At 34.4% G+C, this 20389-nt stretch overlaps 1 protein-coding gene across 2 annotated transcripts in view; it reads right to left on the reverse strand.

The window, feature by feature from the left end:
• Positions 1-983: 983 nt before the first annotated feature.
• LOC308051438 (transportin-1-like) overlaps positions 984-20389 on the reverse strand; it is an 84474-nt gene continuing 65068 nt past the window's right edge. The window contains exons 12-25 of one of the 2 annotated variants that reach the window (XM_080361865.1): positions 18684-18836; positions 16743-16968; positions 15610-15781; positions 14037-14123; positions 13188-13295; positions 12801-12959; positions 12618-12705; positions 11382-11480; positions 11077-11172; positions 8221-8296; positions 7250-7349; positions 5616-5690; positions 2626-2768; positions 984-1093 (exon numbers count right to left, since the gene is read on the reverse strand). In XM_080361865.1, coding sequence (XP_080217991.1) covers positions 2661-2768; positions 5616-5690; positions 7250-7349; positions 8221-8296; positions 11077-11172; positions 11382-11480; positions 12618-12705; positions 12801-12959; positions 13188-13295; positions 14037-14123; positions 15610-15781; positions 16743-16968; positions 18684-18836 — 1547 coding nt within the window. In that variant the 3' untranslated portion in view covers positions 984-1093; positions 2626-2660. The remainder of the gene's footprint in view (positions 1094-2625; positions 2769-5615; positions 5691-7249; positions 7350-8220; positions 8297-11076; positions 11173-11381; positions 11481-12617; positions 12706-12800; positions 12960-13187; positions 13296-14036; positions 14124-15609; positions 15782-16742; positions 16969-18683; positions 18837-20389) is intronic. The other variant, XM_080361866.1, reaches the window with a different exon arrangement.

Consider the following 20389-nt stretch of genomic DNA (forward strand, 5'->3'; position numbering starts at 1 on the left):
TTCCACATTGTGCAGGTTACACACAATACAATATTAATCTTAACCTTAACAGATCCTAAAAAGGTATTTCAAGGCCTAATTGTTAACTACAGTACTTTATACCTATATTCTTAATAAAAATAAGATCCACAGAATCTCAGAAAAGTAATTTTAAATGCAGGGCTATATTGAATTGGTAAACTGCAACACAAGACTGGCACAACATAGGTAAATGTATACCAATTTCACTCTATGTGATGCAAGCATGCTACTTTTCCACTATGAGCCAGAATGCATAACTGAACCTTAAACTGCACATTAAGAATAATGCCTTACTCTAGAAATTAAATCTAATTAAGTACAATAACCAAATCATGTCAGCTACTTTATTTTAAATATAAAAATTAAGATGTCTATCTTTCCTTTGAAGTGTCTCCCCTTACCCCAAAAATGAAAGGAGTGACTCATTTGGCAGCTTGTAAGTTGTTTCACTTTGTCCAAGTTAACCTTTATTAATTTACGACAGGGTTTCTATATTGTACACTGCAGGTGCCTACTCCTAATACAGACACAAGCTGCATTTTAACTGTACTAACTTTATTTGTGTAGTTATTCATTAACATGCAAATTACCTAAGAATCCCATCAGGCAGGATGAAATAATGTAGAAAACCCTTACTTCAAAAAAAAAAGAAAAAAAAGAAAAAAAAAGAAAGCCTTTTTCTGTTTGTGACCCCATTCTTAGGTTTCCTTTATTGTGAACAAAACAGTTTTTCCTCTTTACGTATCCCTATGGTTCAATAATATGGTTCTTCTTATTTTGGTACAATTCCCCACAATAGTCCAGAATGTGCTGGTTTGTTAACAGATTTTTTCTTCTTCTTCACATCCAGTTCAGAGTTGTAATCAGAGACAGATTTCCACCCACAAAGGCTTCAGATGTTAAAACATTTCCCAACATAGACTTAATACAGTGATGGCAACACCTCCCTCCCGCCCCTCCCAGTAGGGTTGGGATTGTACTGTATTCCCTACTGGTTTACCCTTCCCCCCAGTAAAGGGTAACTTTTTCCCTGGGTGCAGAGGCTCCCTCATAGTCTCCCAGACTGAAGGACCTGTAAAAGAAAAGACAGAGCTATAGTTAAATCTTACCTTAAACCTTAACTAACAGATCAGTGCATAAACAAAGAGCTTTTTTTCCTTTTTTAAGTAGTAGGTGCCAACCTTTAACTTAAAAATGAATTTATGCCTAGATTTTCCCTTTTAAGTCCATTTAAGAAAAGAGCCCATTTATACCAGATAATTTATTATTCATGAAACAACACTGTATACTTTAAAGCTACACTGGCAGTTCCATTATTGTGGCTAAGCTTAGATTTAAGATAAAAACGATCCTATATATTCTAACAAGCTTTTGCCTTTTTAGTACAAGATTATGAGGTAGTTATGACATTGAGAAAGAATATTAAACATATCTTCTACTGACCTAACAATTTCACTTTTAGGTGGATTAAACAAGATAGCCATAGTGTCTCCTCAGTACAAAGTGAGAATAACTGACAATTTTGCCACATTGGATTCCTCTTCTTTAGGATGAAAAAACCCACCTATTTCAGAACTAAAATTCCCTCATTTATAAATATGTAAATATGTAAAAATGGGTTTATTTTTAATCCATTGTTCAGGTAAAAAATGTAATTCAAACAATTTTGTATGTCACCAACTGACAAATCTTAGACTGAGTTTTAAATAATTGTCCATTCATCAATAAAAGAAAATTGCATGATTCACTCCCATAAAAGTAGAAAAATTCTAGAGCAAGTATCAAATTTATATAAAGACTAAATGAATAAACTTAATTTGCCCTCTTTTTTGGGTAGTATAATTATCTCTTCACAGTATCACACTACATGCAGGAACTTCACTTTATACAGTGTTCACAAACAGCGTATAAAGTAAGGTGGTATAATAACACAAGTGTTCTAGAATGCACAATCACTGTTCTTTGCTGAAGTTGAATCATTCTCCAGACTGAACTGTAACAATTCTGAATTGGTGCATCAAGTGTAAAATGGCAATAATAAACACATCAGCCTCCCCAAAACATCAAGCTGACTGACTGACAACAGTCAGAAGTTACAGATTAGCATAATATCCTTTATTCAATGCAAAGATCATCTAGTATGTGGTTAGGAATGTATTTAACTTCTCATGGCTAAAGTGTCTTAACAAACTTGCTTTCCTATCCTAGGGAAATATTCCTGCTTAGATCACATTCACCATCTACTAATTCATAAGACATAAGGGAGCCTGTGACTTTATTATGATGGCTTGAGGATTATAATAATAATTTTGCTTATTAAACCTGAACAGGGACTTTGTTACACCTTATCTTGATAAACTGCTGTGCATATCGTACACTCTCTCTCTCTCTCTGTAAAAATAAAAGAACAGAATCAGACAACTGCTTTTGCTATCATTTAGGTACACTATCATATTTTTTTTTTCTTCTTATAGGAAGAAAAGATATCTGTTCCAGTTTATCTGAAAAATTTTAGTCTAGTGAATTAATTGTGTTTCATATAATGTAAACAGGAAGGAAGTCTGTTATACAGCTCTGTTTAGCAAGGAAGATTTGTGTGCTTACCTCTAATTATGGGACTGCAGCTACAGTGCATAAGGTTAAACTCCATAATAAGCTGCAAGGCGCTCTTTTAAGGGAAGAGGAAACTGGTCAGAGAAACGCCTCCAATTCTCATCCCCAACTTGATTTTTAAATCCATGAAGAATCTACAAATGAGATGGGAGTGGGGGGGAAGTCATGATAATCATTAAACAGCAGATACATGATCATTATTTACCAGCAACATATGCAGCAAGCCACAAACTGCTGGATTGTGCATCTGTCCATTGTAATTCCCCAGTTTAATATTTAAATGTTACTAACAAACAAAGGAAGTCTAGTAATGTCCTTCTTAAAAGAAAAAAAAAACATATATTCTATTATCTATAAATATAAATATACATATGTGTGTGCATGTATTTTTAATTACTATGGTGACTTACAACATAGAGTTAGGACATTTCACAATGCTAAATATTTTGTCAGTTGACACAGTTTATATGTTTATAAACTGTTTATACATTTACTTTTTATACATATAATATTTTCTGAGAGGAAAGCTGAGCCAGAACCACCGCCAGCATTTGACAGAATGAATGCCTGTCAATTTCTAGTAATCACAAAAGCATCCTGTGAGAGCTGTGTTTTTTCCATGGAACCTGTAGACAACTATTACTAAAAAGGAAGCTATTAAAGTCTTCTGTGTTTTGAAAGAACAGGGATCCACAGCCAGCATAAGAGGGGAAGAGAAAAAAAAAAATATAAAATACAGGTTTCAGTCTGGACCCTTTAATGTAATAAATTAAATGAAAATTATGAATATTGAATGATACTGTCAAAAAGGTCTTAGTATTTTAGCTTGAATACAGCAGGTTAAAAGACAAACATACAAAAGAACAAAAGCAGATGAAATGCCTCCTCCTAATAGAAAATAATGCAGGGAGTTTCTAAAGTTTTGGGTTTTGTTTGGTTTTGGTTTTTAAACTCAAGGATACTGGATTGTGGAACAGTCTGTCATGAAAACATCCTCACAAAAAAGGCAATGATGTCAGAGTTAAAGCTCATGGTACTGAGTTCACTCTCAACACAACTTTTTCAAACAGAGCTGTTCTTAAACAGCATGTAGCAATAATAACATTACAGTGTCACCAGTTAATTTACTGCTTTTCTCCCTGAAGGAGACCTTCCATAGGCAGATTCACCTCTTTCCTAACCCAAAGAACCTGATTAGCCAGCTACCAAGAAACTACTGAAAAAATCTAAGAATGTACAGGTACAACAAAAGGAACACTTCTTCCAGTACAGCTTTAGCAAGTGAGAGCTTCAGCTACAGTCTTCAGATTTCTTGCTTCTATAAAACATGATACAATTCTTAGGTTATGTATCAGATCTCAACACTGGCAGCTCATCTACCTATGCTCTTGGAAGGGGTATTTTCTCTCAGCTCTAGTGCTCCAAAAACAACAAACAAACCAACCCACCCCAAAAACCAAACACTGGACAATCCACTAACAAGAGAAAGACCTCATGGGACTACACAGTTTTTTTCCATTGTTCCTAAAAAGCATAATTATTGTTGGAAAAACATGTAACTGGACTACAGTAATGTATTCAGATAGCATAAAAACTCGCTCCAATGAGGAAGTAATCTAAAAAATTTGCATGCCATCAATTGAAGAAAACTTTGTCTCCTTTCTTGTATGGCAAAAAGCACAACAGAATACACTTTAAAAAGCAAGGTTGTCCTTATGCCAAGTGACCAAGAAAGATTGTGTCTAGTTTGAATGCATTAGATCCCACATGGATATCCTGGAAAGAATCTGAAAAAGAGGAGCATAGCTTATAGAAGCAAGTATTGAATGCTGAAGGACCAAGACAGAAACATATACTGAAACTGCTTTGGACAATCATCACAGACAGCATCCTGGACTTTCTTTTCAGCTTGTATTTGCTGTTTCCTTCTGCTGATGCTAGAATATTCACAGCCATGTATTTCCTGACCCTGATGTTCCTTCGAAGCCTCTCAGATAAATGGCCTCCTAACTAGGACAGCGAGATTTTTGTCCTTGCTCCTCAAGATGGGATTCAAAAGTTCTAGCTTACATTCTGATGTGCACACTTGGCATTACTTGAAGAGAAAATGCCAATACTGACCCATGATCCAAGTACACACTTAGAAATATGTTCCGTTTTAGCTTTAAGAAGATCATTAACTTTTTATATACATCCTTCCTAAAAACAGATTTCACTTCACAACATATGTGGGGAGCCACACTACTGAACAGAACCTGTTCATGAAAATGAAATGTTTATTTTGTTCTGGTTTTTAACCAAAGACACTAGTGCCAAAACACAATATATTACCTTCTGGATGTTTTGTTTTGTTTATTTTACACAAGGCAAACAGTCCTTTTGCTTAAATTCTATTGACACTTTGTCTAGGGATGAATTCTTGCCTATCACTGTACAATACTTTCTTGAAGACTTGCTTATCCAAGAGGGATTCTGAGGAGGGTTAAGCAATCCCAAAAGCTTATTTTCAGCTGAAGCAAGATAAACAGATCAGGGTACCACTAGAAGATTTTTCATTTGCAATTTTCTAGATATTTCTCAAAAAAAAGTAGGCATCTTTGGGGGGGAATCTTGAACCTCACAGATCTCATTGTCTAGGAAGAAAAAAAAAAGTCTTATAAGTGGTATAAAACCCCCTGTTCTTCCAAATGCAGTTAAAACATAGTAGGCTGGACATTATGAAAAGCTCTTTGAGCTTTGATCTCAAGTGAGCTTTTCAACACTGTTAAAAAGAATTTTGGCATAACCCGAAAGCACGTAAGAAAATATAGGTAAAAAAAAAATTAGATTTCTGATGTTTTGTCTGAAAGTTTATAACTTTGCAAGAAAGCCTTCATGACCACAAATACAGTAAGTGCTAATAGTGGAAACAGAAAGCAAGAAAGAAACAGAGGATCCAAAATCACCACAGTTCAGATATATTGTCATACTAGAAACATTACCTTACAGAACATGTCTCGGAGATCATCTTTTGGGCTAATCCATGATGCAACAGCATCACAAAAAAAAATAAAGTCCTATAAGATTAAACAATCACATAGATTAGAAACCTCAATTTATAAGCCTGAAAATGTCTGCTGTTTGCTCTACGAACTATGCAGGGTATTTGATCTTAATTCACAACTGCTTTTGGTTTTGTGTCTTTATTTTCTAGTTAATTCAGACAATAACGGTAAGTTATTGTATGCTTAAGTATATAGAAATAGAAATAGCTGAGTGTAGGAATAGCTTTGTTTAATCAGGTTTTTGATGCAATAAAACCACAGTTAAAAAAAACCCAAACACCACCAAACCAAAAACAAACCCAAAACAAAACAAAAAACCCAAACAAACAAAAACCCCAAACAAACAAAAACCCCAACCAAACAAAAAACAAAAACAAAATAAAACCCCAACAACAAAAAAAACCAACACCTTCTCCCCTCCCACACCACACTTGTCTAACTAATTGTTTCAGTACACATACAGAGTTTGAGAACCGATCATCTTAATAACAATCGACAAACTCAAGACCACACTCGCAACTCACTCTCATGTGTTTTCAATGGATATGCAGAATGTTTACCATACAGGTTCAAAACTAAAGCCACCCCAAAATCCCTATGCTTAGTTCATCTGCTGTCATGCATTACCTCCTACTACACCATTAAAAACATCAGTCTTAATGATTAAGTTGATAATGCATATGTTTTTGGACAGGAACTGAGGATAACAACTACATAGGAGGAGATCTGGGATAATGAAGAGAGTCCTTAATTACTCTTTCCCTTAAAGCTGTGTGAAAGAACAAATGGACAGCAGAAGAGGGAAATGTTAAGGACAAAATAAGGGATAAGTGAAATGAACTGAAAAATTCAAAAAACAAACAAAAAAAAACCAAACAAAAAAAAACCAAAACAAGACAGAGGTTCAATTATTGTGTTTCAGGGAGGATTTCAGGCAGAGGAGAAGGAAATTCATCTTCATTTTCCTTTTATAAAATATTACATTTGTAGAGCTTTACTTTGAATCTGTGGAGACTAAAGAGCAAGTCATATTCTATTCTTTAGATGTACCATTTATTTTAAAGAGATACATCTTCCTTGTCATATTGACTAAGCAATACATCCCAAGTTGAAACAGAATTTTCCCTACCAAAGTTTTAAGAATGAAGGGGTGGTTATTGTTTTTGCTTTGTTTCTTTTTTCAAAAGCCTGAAAAATAGGTTTTAGTATGTCAACTTTTGCCTCGTATTTTCATACGTATCCTCAATATAAAAAAGACTGACAGAAGTATCAAAATACAGTTAATCAAAGTTCATTATTTACATATTCTTTGTAAGCAAAAGACAAAAAATGAATTTAACTATACTGTCCTTTCCATAAGTGATAATTACTGAAACAGAAATCCTGAAGTATCATGCTATGTATAATTTGAAATATAAACATTTTGGCCTCCTTGACATCGAAAAAGCAGTTACAGCATGTACTACAGGGAATCAACATCAAGCTAAACTTTTTCATACTCCATATACAGCTGTCACTAAATTTCACATGAATAAAGAAAAAAAAAAAAAAGATCTATTTATGTATCTTACTTGGACTACTCCACTGGGGTTGACTGAGATCATGGTACATATGCCACGGAATGCTGAATCCTTTTCCTCATTGTCTCTTATGTTTCGCAGAGAGGTGCACCTAGTAAGTTGGAGAGCAAAACTTAGCTAATTCTATTACTTTTTCATTTAATCAAGTCAGAACTAGATGACAGTATTTGATGGAATAAGTCACACTGCTAAGATTATCTGAAACACTATTTTGAACATTTAGAAAGATACTTGTTATACACAGTCTTTACTAGTATATTCCCATTAGGCATGATCTCCAGAATCTTGCTTTCCTATTGCACTATATACAGTTAGAAAGTGTGACCTGTATTCCATTAAATACAAAAAAAAAAAAAAACCACGTATATGAAATATTTATAGAAACTATCATTATTAGAAGAATATATAATACTATTGCAGTATGAATTATGTCAGATACCACTTACAGAACAGTTATTTAACTTTTACAGAAGCAAGCTATTTTATGCATAACAAGTCTAGAAACATATTCCTTACAGCAATTCAAGCCTCAGACTGAATTTTAAGTAAAGTAATGCACAGTTTAAATTTTACAGTATTTGCATGCATTGTATTATCATTCTGGTGGATTTTAAAATGCTCTTTCATAGTCAAGCTTTAACACACAAGCATGTGACAATCTTATCCCATGCATAAATTAGTCATTAGCCACAACATAAAGAATACATGACGGTGCTACTAAAAACTCACAAACCTGATAGGACAAGATTAGTCACATGGTTGGCAATGATTAAGGATTGAGATTTTGTAACCAACTGAAAATATATCTAAAAGTGAGATAGAAGAAAGAAAGAAAGAGAGAGAGAGAAAGAGAGAGAGAGAAAGAAAGAAAAAGAAAGAAAGAAAGAAAGAAAGAAAGAAAGAAAGAAAGAAAGAAAGAAAAAAGAAAAATGAATTAAAAAAAAAGATTGAATAATACACACCAGGGTCTTATAAACTGCTGTAGCATGGGGGCCACCTCTTGAGGACAAACGTAACCAAGACGACCAATTGTTATTGCTAAGGTAATGCAATCACGGTTATACACCACCAAACGCCAACCAAGACATGAGCAAATGAGGGGGGAGGAGAAAAAATAAAGAAAAAACAACAAATAACTCAGAAACAGAAGCCAACAGAATCTGTGTATGATAGTAAACATAAGATTTCACCAGTGCTGTTTATTACCACCCCCTAAATAAGAGGCAGCAACATAATGGTATACTCTCCAGGGTAAAAGAAAAATTCAAGAAGAAAATGAGAGAACACCAAAAACTACAATTTAAAATCCAAAGGCTTTCTGATGTAAGCAGTCATTCTGCCCTCTTCAGAATCTTACAGTAAATTTACCTACCATACAAGTTTTTAATAAAAAGTACTATTATGGATACTCTTGACAGAAAGGAATTAACCCTTTTCAGTTTTAGTATCAGGTAGTCATAAACATTTTATTTTTTCAATATTTTGAATTCAATATTTCAATAGGCCTACTATTTATAAATACTTTTGCATTTACTATATATTGTGGTCTACCTAATAAACACTAAATAGATGAAACACTTCTCAAAGAGCACCAAATATTTGCTTTCTTCACAATCTTGTAGAGAATTTAAAGTGGTTTCTAACTCATGGCAACTGACTGCAGAAAATTAATTCTTTAATCTCAATATTTCTCCTGTTCAGAAAAGGCTTCCTCATAAAAGTTGCATAAGAATCTGACTTAAGGACACATGAAAAGCAAAACTGCTTCTTTGGATGATTAGGTAGTATGGTCCTTTGTTCTGAGGGGCAGACTGAAGAAAATATTATCATGCAAATGTGTTTTAATGGTGTTTGCTCAACTCATGAAAGATTAAACTTTAGAAAAAGGAGAAGGTGGGGAATAATGTATCAGGATTACTTGAAGCAAAATACATGAATAATACTAAAATCCAGCAGATTTATATGAAGCAGAGAAAGGAAATCTATGTTCAACCTAACACAACACTAATTAACAGGCATTTGTGAACAGTTTCATGATACATGCAATAAAGCAGATGATGCTTTCTCCAATAAAAGTTTAATGCAGGATATACTACCAGTTTGAAACATTCTCATTCCATGAAAGCTGCAGCTCACTGGTAATGTATTATTTTGCCCAGACATTGCTCAATTTCAATATGCAGCATCTCAAATTTTCAGCAGATCTAACTTATAAAACTGCATATCAAGTGCTACTTTCAAATGAAAATATACTTTTAAGGTTTATTTGTAAGCTCTCACAGCTACAGTCTGTACAAGGAATAATAATTTCTGCCAAAGCTTAACTTTTTGGCATGTACTCATTATTTTCTATGCAACTACTTTTACTTAAGGTGGTCTCATATCTTTCAACAGAAGTATTTTCATAGCTAATTACATGACAACCTAAAGCAGAGAACAGTAATGCTCTTGCACGTACCAATGGCATGTAGCACAATATCCCACAACAAACTTATTATAAGTACACCACACTCAACATTTATTTGCAGTTATGCATCCACATTTAAAGTAAATATTAAGATACTAAAAAAAAGTCAGTGTTTGAATGCTTAAAAAAATTCTCTAGCAGTGATGGAAGCAAACTTTTAATACTGGATGCTTCTCAGTTACAGGTATTACACATTCATCAGCACAGACGAAGGGGGTTGGGGCAAAGAAAATTTATATTGTTATACTGTTCCATGGTGTATTTCATAACAAGTAGTTATTTGCTCCAAAATTATCTTTTCAAAAAGCAGTACTTATGCCAGACAACTAGGCAATTTTTCCTTCAAGCTCACCTTCCATACTAAATGAGGGGGTGGGGTACAGAGAATACTGGAGGAAAAATATGCATTGAAAGAAATCTCTCCCTAATTTATCTCATACTTAGCTCAAAAAAATGTAACTGTAGCACTGAGTTTGCATAATTTTCTATTATGTCAAGTATAATAACTAAACTATCATTTTTCTTACAAGACAGTTTTGAAAGAGAAAAAAAATCGATTCTCAATTAGTAAAATAGTAAACCAGAAACCTGTTAAATTATTAATAAAGTTTTGCTGAAGTATGGAAGATGCTCTTCATACCAGAACATGCCCTCTATAAACGCAAAATAAACAAGCCTCAGAAATTCCTATTCAATAAGACATTTGGGGACTTATCCCAATTTGGAAGGCAAAGTTGCTGGCCAGAACATAAAAACATGCATGCCACTGTTAGACTTCTTTTTAGAAACTTGTTATTATGAGACCAGGTAATAGAAGTTATATGTAATTTCAATTATGTTGCGGTAAAACTGCCATCACAGATCTAGATTTTTGTGCATATTACTACAAAATAATCTTTAAAAAAATGGTTCATTTTTGGTAAATCGAAAGAGTTCATTGTTTGGTTTATATATGCCAATTACATTTGTTTCAAACACTAGACGTATATATACAGTACACATGTAGTAAGGACATGCATATATTAAAATCAGTGTAAAGCCACTAAGTCTTTAAGTGTTACTGCATACATTTGTCATATTGTATACATAAATAAAATTGGAAGAATACTTAAATAGATGATAAATAAATATAAAATGTTATAAAGGTGAGAAAGCAATAACTTTAATCTAGATACATGATAGATGTTTTCCTTCAAGACTGAGACTTGTAAGAGCTTCTGCAAAACAGAGTTGGTTTTGCTTATAAAAGCCAAATACATAGCAAGAAAATAAGTTCTATGGAATTTTTTAAATCATTATATTAAAAAACCCTCTAATTCCCTTCACCATGAATGGTTCCATTTTTGGGTACCTGTATTCTCTAACAATGTCTTTGGTGTGTTGGGTCTGTTAATTATTTCTACAAGCTGGTGCAACACCATTGGAATATAAGGCTGCATCTCTATACCTGAAACAACCAAATAGAAACATTCAGAAGAAAATGACCATTAATATACATAATCAATTTAGATCTGGTACGTTGAACTTACTGTCAAGGACAAGAACATCAAATTTAATTTAAATTTTAATATGAAAGCATCAATAATAATAATAATAACAACAACAAACCATTCTAAATGTGCAAAGATTCAAAGAAAAAAAAATTTAAAATCTTACCCATTTGGATGGAGATTTCTCCAATTGCCCAGGTGGCATTGTTACACACAGAAATGAATTCAGGATTTAAGTTGGTTCCCAAAATGGGCATGAAATCAGCTAGAAAGAACGACATTTAAAAACTCATCACACAATACAACCATCTTGTCCCATTATTATAAGATCACAGGGAGGAAAAAAAAGTTTTTAAAAAAACAGTAAGCATATTTAAATTCTTGTAAAGCATTACACCTGAATTAGCAAGAGCTGTATTTCTACTCTATATCAGACTAACCTGGATTTTACAACCTAAGCAGATCAATGCAAATCTTTTAAAAGTAAGATTTTAAAATATTTTTAATAGGCTTTACCTTTATTTAACTCTAGAAATGTTTTTTCTCCCCTTCCCAGGGGTGGGGGAAGAAAAAACACACCTGGATAGCTATATAATCAGATGTGCAAAAACAAAAACCAACCAACCAAACAAAAACCCAAAACAACAACGAAACCAAAACACCACAAAAACCCCAAATCAAACCAAACCAAACCAAACACCTCCCCAACAACAACAAAAATACCAAACACACCACCTCCCTCCTCCAAAACCCAGCGAACAACAATGAAGCCTAGACGGCAAATTACAGCCTTGATTAAATTTTAATAAAATATTAATCAGAAAGATAGATTATAACATTGCCAAATAAATTTTAAATTCCAAGTTTATTCAACCATTCATTTGTGAAGTTAAGTGTACCTCAAGACTATCCGAGGTAATATACAATGAATATTGTGGAAGTGTATAACTGATGCTAATTCCCTACTGAAATAAACAAAACAAAACAAAACATAACTCCAAACCTACCCTCTAGCCAAGTTTTCTATTTTTCATATATATAAATTATATGTAACAATAGATTCTAATAGAAAAAGCTATAAATTCAAGAATTTATCAAAGAAAGCAACTGTTCTAATTGAAGTCTAAGTACATCTGTTTTGTTGTATTGCAGCACAACATGAAGCATGTTACATTATAAAAATCAAGCAGCAAAATGAACTTTTGCACTGCCTACAAAAAGAACATGTCTTAAACACACAGTTCAAAGGAGAAAAGACTACAGACTCTTGCTGATCAGGGAAATTAAAACTTACAACACTATGACAAGGCAAATCACAGAAAAGGGAACTTAACAATGGCTAAATCAACCTCTTATCAATTTGTAAAACATGTTAATTATTTAATATGTAAAAGAAACATACCGATGCAAGGCTTAACATGCTGAAAACACGCCTTTGTCAGATCACCTAACAATGCAAAAGAACTCTGCCGTACCTCAGGCATTTTATCCTAAAGAGAGGAAGAAAAAAACCTGACAATTCTAGAAGTGTTTCTGATTCTCTTAAGAAAGAAAATCCTTGGATTAAACAGGTTACTCATCTCACCTGCATGCATTGGTACATTAGTGTCAGGATATTGCTGCAAGCCACTAGCTGTTCAATGTTGCCTCCAAGTCCTTCAGCTAAACCACTGAGTAAATCAAGAGCCACAATCATGAAATCTTTATCTGGAGCCTCATATTGGTCTGGCTGAGCATTGTGCAACTGCAACAAATAAGTATGCATTTTCAGGGGTAGATTTTCTCAGGGGTATGCATAAAAGTAAAAACAAAACAAAATAAACAAACAAAAAATTAGTTTCAGAACTGCAGCTTCATTTAAATATTCAGTTATTAATACTACAAATCTCCCTGCAAACTCGTAACTTTACATAGTTAATACATTGGTTTAAGGAGCTATTCTGAAAACATTGGAATAGCAATAGAAAAATACCATGGCTTGAGCAAGAGTCTTCTGCACCAGATTTACACAACGCTGGTACACAGGTTCACAGTACGGAAGAAAGCCAGATTGCAAGGCAGTAGCAACTGATGACAGGCACTGGAATAAAATAACAAAAAAAAAAAGAGCGAGAGAGACACACTAACTTTCCTCATCTGCCTGAAGTACCTTTTACTTGGGAGGCATAAATTAAAAGCATTTTAAGTATACTCACAAGTAAATTATTAAATAAAAACAACCTAAAAAGGCAGCACCAATGAGCTGAGCCAAGGCAACTGTCAGCTAATTGTTACTCTCTCCTACATATGTCAGTTGAAAAAATTTCTCAAAAGCAGCATCTTCTTAGAAGTGGCCCAGAAAGTTCATATGAATACAGTTACTATAATTCAGCTAACACTTACACTAAACTTCAGTATCCTGAAGCCCTAACATTACCCAATTTACAAAACTAATTTTTCTAGAAGTGTTTTCCTGCTTCACACTCAGAAAGTACAGAGAACAGACTGAATGGTCTGGTTCATACCTTCAACCTGTATGATAACAGTTTCAATGGAGGGATGAAGGGAGAGCAAGGAGAGAAAAAAGAAAAACAGGGGAATGGAACATTTTTTTTAAAAAAGAATCACAAAGAAAACACTCGAGAATGGCAGAAAAAAAATCTAAAAGATTTCTGCTAAACCTAATGACATTTCCTCACTCACAAGATTTTCTCGGTACAGCCATATTTTCTCCATAATGGGAAATAGCTTTTATAGTTACACTTCCTAGTAGGAGCATCTTTAGTAAAAGGGATAATTCCTAAAAGAAGTTGATAAAACATATTTAAATTTTAACATTTACCTCTAATAAAGGGAAGAGATCTTTATCTTCATCCTTCAACATATTCCACTTCTGGATTAATGGAGGCATTAGCATCTGAATATATTCCTGTTTAGGATGAAAATGCATCATCTACTGAAACATTTCGTTCCATATTAATTTATTTCAAAGCTAGAAAATTGATATATTAAGAACTGATATATTATACTTTTTCAGCAAAAGAAAATTGATATACTGTAACTGAATCATTGTTGCAATATGTAGAAGTAGTTTAATATTAGAATTTACAATTTATGTCTTAAGATTTTTTGCTGAGGCACATAAGTACCTTTGCAGAATGAATCTTTTCCTCCAGGTTTTGCTTCAGTGTAGCAACTTTTAATAGCTGCCTTGGTTGTTACAAATCTATAGGATTGCCTCAGGGCCTACAGAAAATGTTTTAACCAGCAATGCAATCTGGCTGCCACCTGCTTTACTCAACCATCTCCCATTGCCCTGATGCTACAACCCTATCCCACCAAGTTCCTGAAACCTCTTCCTCAAGCAACTACCCATCCATGAAGAAATTTTCTATCCCTCCAGAAGGGCAAACTTACCAGTTCTGTATAAAGATGTTGCATCTTCCCTGACACTGCTGTCACAGTCACAAGGACATTAAGCAAGGCATCCCTGTAGTACTGTTGCTCCCAGAAAGTATCTAAAGAGCCAACAGTTGCTGCCAGCTAATGCTATGTCCAAAGATAAAATATTCTAAGTGACTGAAGAAAGTCCCACCGTCACCAGGAGCTCCCATTTAGCTTCCTCCTGGTGCTGTCAAATGTCAAGCTGGCCAGGGCCAGAGAGAGATTGGAAAATATGTCTTTTGATGGTGTGGAGTCTTGGACGGCAAGTAAAATGCCATGGCAACAAACCAAATTGTTTTATTCTAGTGTGTCTATGTCATGTGAAGCACTACAGAGAAATAAAACAAATTTCAATAGTCATCATAAGATGCGCATGTAACACGTATGAATATCCTATTAATGAACATATGTAGACTTCAAAAAACCCACTATATTTGCCTGTGTGCTATCTGTGCTTTGTCCAAAGGATTCTGTGTTTTTATATATAAAATATGTGTGTCCTACTCTCTGATAAAGCAATTTCTAATTATGATGTGCTCCAATACATCGGAAAGACACACAGAGCAGCTTAGCTATACTGAAAGTGGTTACAAAGAAAAAAAACCCCAATCATTAGAAATTAGTACATACATTCCACCAATTTCTTTAAAGTCCCATTTCATATCTAGATTGATATATGTATCTCCTCTGAGCTGAAACATTCTGAGAATGATGGAAAAAAGTCACAATAATGAGAAGCACATTTCACAAGCCACCACATACACACTTGTTTATGTGAAATGGGGAATATTTGTGTACTGGGAAATTTACATGCAGTCTATGTATTTTACATGTAAATATTTATTATTATTGAAGCCTACACAGAAAGGTCAGCGTTTCTGTTTTATAACATGTAAAGCATACTACAAAAACCATCAAACCAGTTTTTCAATATATGACAAGTGCTTCTACAGAACATAAGGTATACTCACTGGTTTATTTAGATGATGTCCTACAGAATCTGCTAGAGTTCCTATAGCATCATAAAGAATGAGCAGGTTTTTATGCTGGTATTTACTAAATGCGAAGACCAAAGTGTCAAGTATATATGCAAGATAAGGAACAAGCTCTGTACAAGCCTCCTCTTCTAGAGTAGCAAAGGCACTGAATGACAGAAAACCCACCCCAAAGAGGTCAGTCAGTATCTTGGTAAAAAACAAAACAAACAAAACAAGACCACCCCAAAATGCCCCACACTGCCCATTTCTGTTTAAACAGAGAACTGCATTTCATCCTCAAATTCATCCAAGGTATGTTTTCAAAATGGTATTACTGAGACAAACTCAGTCTATTTTGACTGAACACAAAGATTCAGCTCTGACATTGTGATGAGCAAAATTTAAAAATGTTTCTGTAAAACCAGTTATGTATACATGTTACAGATCTAATTCTGCTTTATGAAGAAACTTTCTTGGCAGTCTGCTATGTATACTCCTCCCCACACAAACTGACACATAAAAGCTTTATTTGTTGAGCTTCCTGCACAAGAGGTGTACTCATTCCATTAAAAGTGTGTCCATTTTTTTTTTTTTAAATATCAGCAGACAAGGGGGAGAAGGGAATCTTACGTTCAAGGATCTCCTTTCAAGAGAAAGCAAATATGCCTTGAAATAACTGTAACCCAAATGTTTTGGTAATCCCGAGCTAAGTATAAACAATATCACAAGTGCAATGATAGGATAGTTTTCCTTTGTCATCAGTATTGACCTTGTTCATAGGCATACAGAAGCCAGATTTCAGGTCAATGAAACTTCAAATACTGAAAATAAAGAGATGGCACATACAGACCATTTCTTTTACTGCAAAAGATTGTTTAATTTGGTGATTCATATACCTTGAAAACTGGACAAAAGAAATACAAATTATCTGTTTTCATTTTATTACAACTTGGAGTAATTTGTGACTACTTCAGAAGAAGCTGAACCTACTCCAATTTAAAAGGAAAAAAATAAAATACATTAAGAGCTAGAAATGGAACAGTCCATTAATCGATAAATGCATTAAAATAGTTTCCCACGAAAAAGCAGTGTCATGGATAGTGCTTTTTGTTTAAGCTTTGGCTCACCTGCAGGCAGCTTCTTGTACTCTCTTGTTGCTATCCAGAATACGCTTTAGCAATTCAGTCATTAATGGCTTCAAGTATGTGTCTGGGGGTTGACTAACTACCCAGTGTGCATAGCGACTAAGAGTCCAGCATGTAATGGAGCGCACAAGTGCCTTTTTGTTAGAGAGGCACTGAATAAGATGAGGGATCAGCTCAGGAAGATATGGAATCATACCCTGCATGCAGCCTAGAAGGAAAAATAGCTATTACAGTATGAGAATTACAAAATCTAATAGAACTTTTTGTTATTTCCTAGAAGGGACATATTTTCATCCTCTGTCATATAGTAATACATTTTAACAATATATGAAGCAAGTCTACCTAATTTATGTTAAGTCCTAAAAAGAAACCTCACCATAAACAATAAATGAAATCTCCAATCAAATTTATATTCATTTCAACTACATTTCTACTTCAGGGCTTGCCAAATCCCCAGAAATTCTGATTTATTAAATGTAGTATAGCAAGAACATCCAAATAAAATTAGTTTATAAAGCCTGGAAGTGTTATGCCAGTCTACGCAGAGTGACCAAGACAACAAGTAGAGAAAGATTAGGCCTTGAAAACAAATCATTGTATCATTAAATATATTCCTTAAGAAATTAAATTTTCTTCTTGTTTTCTCCTAATATCACACAAATACTGACCAGCAATAAAAGCTACTATGCTGGTTTTTGCTGGGGTAGAGTTAATTTTCTTCACAGTAGTATGGGGCTATGGTTTGGATTTGTGCTGGAAACAGTGTCGATAATGCAAAGATGTTATAGTTATTGCTGAGCAGTGCTTACAAAGAATCAAGGTATTTTCTGCTCCTCACATTGCCCCGCCATCAAGTAGGCTGGGGGTGCACAAGAAGCACAGCTGGGACAGCTGACCCCAACTGACCAAAGTGATATTCCATACCACATGACATCATGGTCAGCACTAAATTAGGGGGAAGGTTCACCGGGGGGGGGGGTGCACTGCTCAAGGACTGTCTGGGCATCGGTTGGTTGGTGGTGAGCAATTGTTTTCATTTGCATCACTTGTCTTTCTTGGGTTATATTTCTCTCTCTTTGTTATTTTCCTTCTCATTACAATTTATTATTATAATTATTATCATTATTTTATTTCAATTATTAAACTGTTCTTATCTCGACCCATGAGTTTTCTCACTTTTGTCCTTCCAAATCTCTTCCCCCCATCCTGGTGGAGGGGGGAGTGAGTGAGCAACTGTGTGGTGCTTAGTTGTTGGCTGGGGTTTGAATCAAACTAAGTTAGTACTTCTGGCAAATCTCAGTGTATTACTGCCCTTGCTTGACTTGAAATCAAAACCAACAAAAAAGTTTTCTAGCAGCAAAGAAAAAGTATGTTTACTAGGCACTGTAGGAAAAGATAAACAATCCAAACATATTCCTTCAGTTTGCAAAATGGACAGAGATGCTAGAAATACAGGCAAAAAGCCAAGCCTGTGAGTAAATAAAAAGAAATGGAATTTATCACATTTAAATGAGAGAACCATCCACAAAAAGCAGCTGAGGATACTGAAGTCACAGAACCTGTCTTCTCCATTTCTGAAAACACTGAATGAAATGTGAGGCTCAAATTTATTAAATATTCCTGTTGCATCAAATCAAGGTGGTACTTAATGAGAGACCAATAAATATATGCTGCAGAGTTAAGAAAGGGAGGAATAAAATAAATTATCTAAGTTATTTATCCTCTGAAACATGCATAATTTGAAAATGAAAAATTAAACAAATGACTGCAGTCACTAATTAGTAGATGTAGAGATTAATCACTAAAACCAAATCAACTAAGGATGTATGCTTGTTTGCACAAGTAAAATCACCTAGAAGGAATCGCAGAGCTGCTTTAGAACCAATAAAAAATTCAGCAACCTGATATGCACTGTTGCCTTACCTTCAGCAATTGCTCCAAGAACAAGAATACCAGATTCTTTAACTACCCATTCGGGATGGAAGAGCAATTCCTTCAAAAGGGGCAAGATGTGTGGCAGAAGTTCATCGTGAAATACATTAGCCAGGACATCTAGAGCAGCAGCAGAACATTTCCCTGAGGGGAATTAACAGTGTTAATCTCTGGTTATTATATAAGCAGTTGTAGTTAGACAGTATAATCCTCATTTTAACTGTGAGCTGCTAGCGCATTAGAAGGAAAGATACTTCCATTTCATTACAATATACAGGAATCCACTGTACTCTGGTACAAAGCTACAGCTCTTACAAAGCCAATTTTGCAGCACTTTTATAGTCACTAAAAGGACTTGTACACTGGGGATACTAAAACACTCACTGACAGGAACCACACCATTATATTGCAACATTATATACATTACCTAACTTCAGGATAGTGTAACGCTATATAAGACAGAAGGTCTGTGACATGAATGCAACATACTGAAGAAACTAAGGAAAAATAGCCTAAAAATATTAGCAATCGATTAAAAGGAAAATATTGAAACATGATCCATGTCTCAAAGCAAAAAAAGGGCAAAATCATCAATCTCTAGAGACTGAAAGAAATTCACTGACCTCTGCTCTGACCTTTTATATCTTACTCCTAATTCTGTGATGCACCAATACAAAGGACATTACCTCAAAATTTGTTCAAAAGTTTTTAATCTCATATTTTTAGCACACAAAAGCTCATAAAAGAATAACTTCAAAACATGATTCAGAAATCCTTACTCTGGTTTTTTGCTGTGGTGCTGTCTAGAAAAATAATGCTAAGATGGATTTATAAAGAATGCTTGTATTACAGAATTTATACTGCACTCTTTTTGCTTATTATGATCTCAGTTTCTTCTTAATCTGCCGGAAATGATCCAACTGGAACAAAAGTATATACAAGACAGGTAATCAGGCAAAATATATGTGGCAAATGTAACATGCAAAAATCCTAAAGTGGACCTAAACTGCTAGTGAGCCAAAACAGGACACAGATACGTTTTCAGCTGGGAGGTAGCAACTACTAGAATAGGTAATAAATACAAAACTGCTCTGCTCCTAGATGATGTCCAACAGGTTTAAACAAAAGAAAACATGAGCCCTCAACTCAGAGCAGATCTCCAGTGCAACACAGTAATAAACAGTACAGACTCCCCAAGACCAGCACCTGCTGCTTTCAGCTAAGACTGTTTCAGCTTTCTACTTGAGGAAAAAAAGACGGGCTCCCATATTTAGTTACCAGGTCTCATTAGTAAGCAATGCTGCTAATTGTCAGGCTGTGCTGATGCTTCCTTTCTGTTCCAATTGGAAGTCAAATATAGAACACTGGACAAGAAATAGGGCATGCAATTCTGAATTTCAGATAATCCAAATTATCTTAAATCCACATGACATACATCAAAACAGATTTCTTAACTGTTCTGTTCTCCCTCTTTCCTAGTTAGCTTTAGCTTCCTCGCCATCTTAACCAAAACTGTGGACCACAGAGTGCCCTCTGTCATTTCAGCCGCGTTTTTCAGAAAATATGTATTCTGCGATCTCTACACACAACGACTACAAGAATAGCATTACGAATTAAAAACTACATTAAAAAGATACTTTACTTTCTTCTGAAATAATAATAATAATTTAAATTGATTAAATATGTCTCAAAGTTGT

Source organism: Nesoenas mayeri, assembly GCF_963082525.1.
Source record: "Nesoenas mayeri genome assembly, chromosome: W".
NCBI classification, from domain to species: domain Eukaryota; kingdom Metazoa; phylum Chordata; class Aves; order Columbiformes; family Columbidae; genus Nesoenas; species Nesoenas mayeri.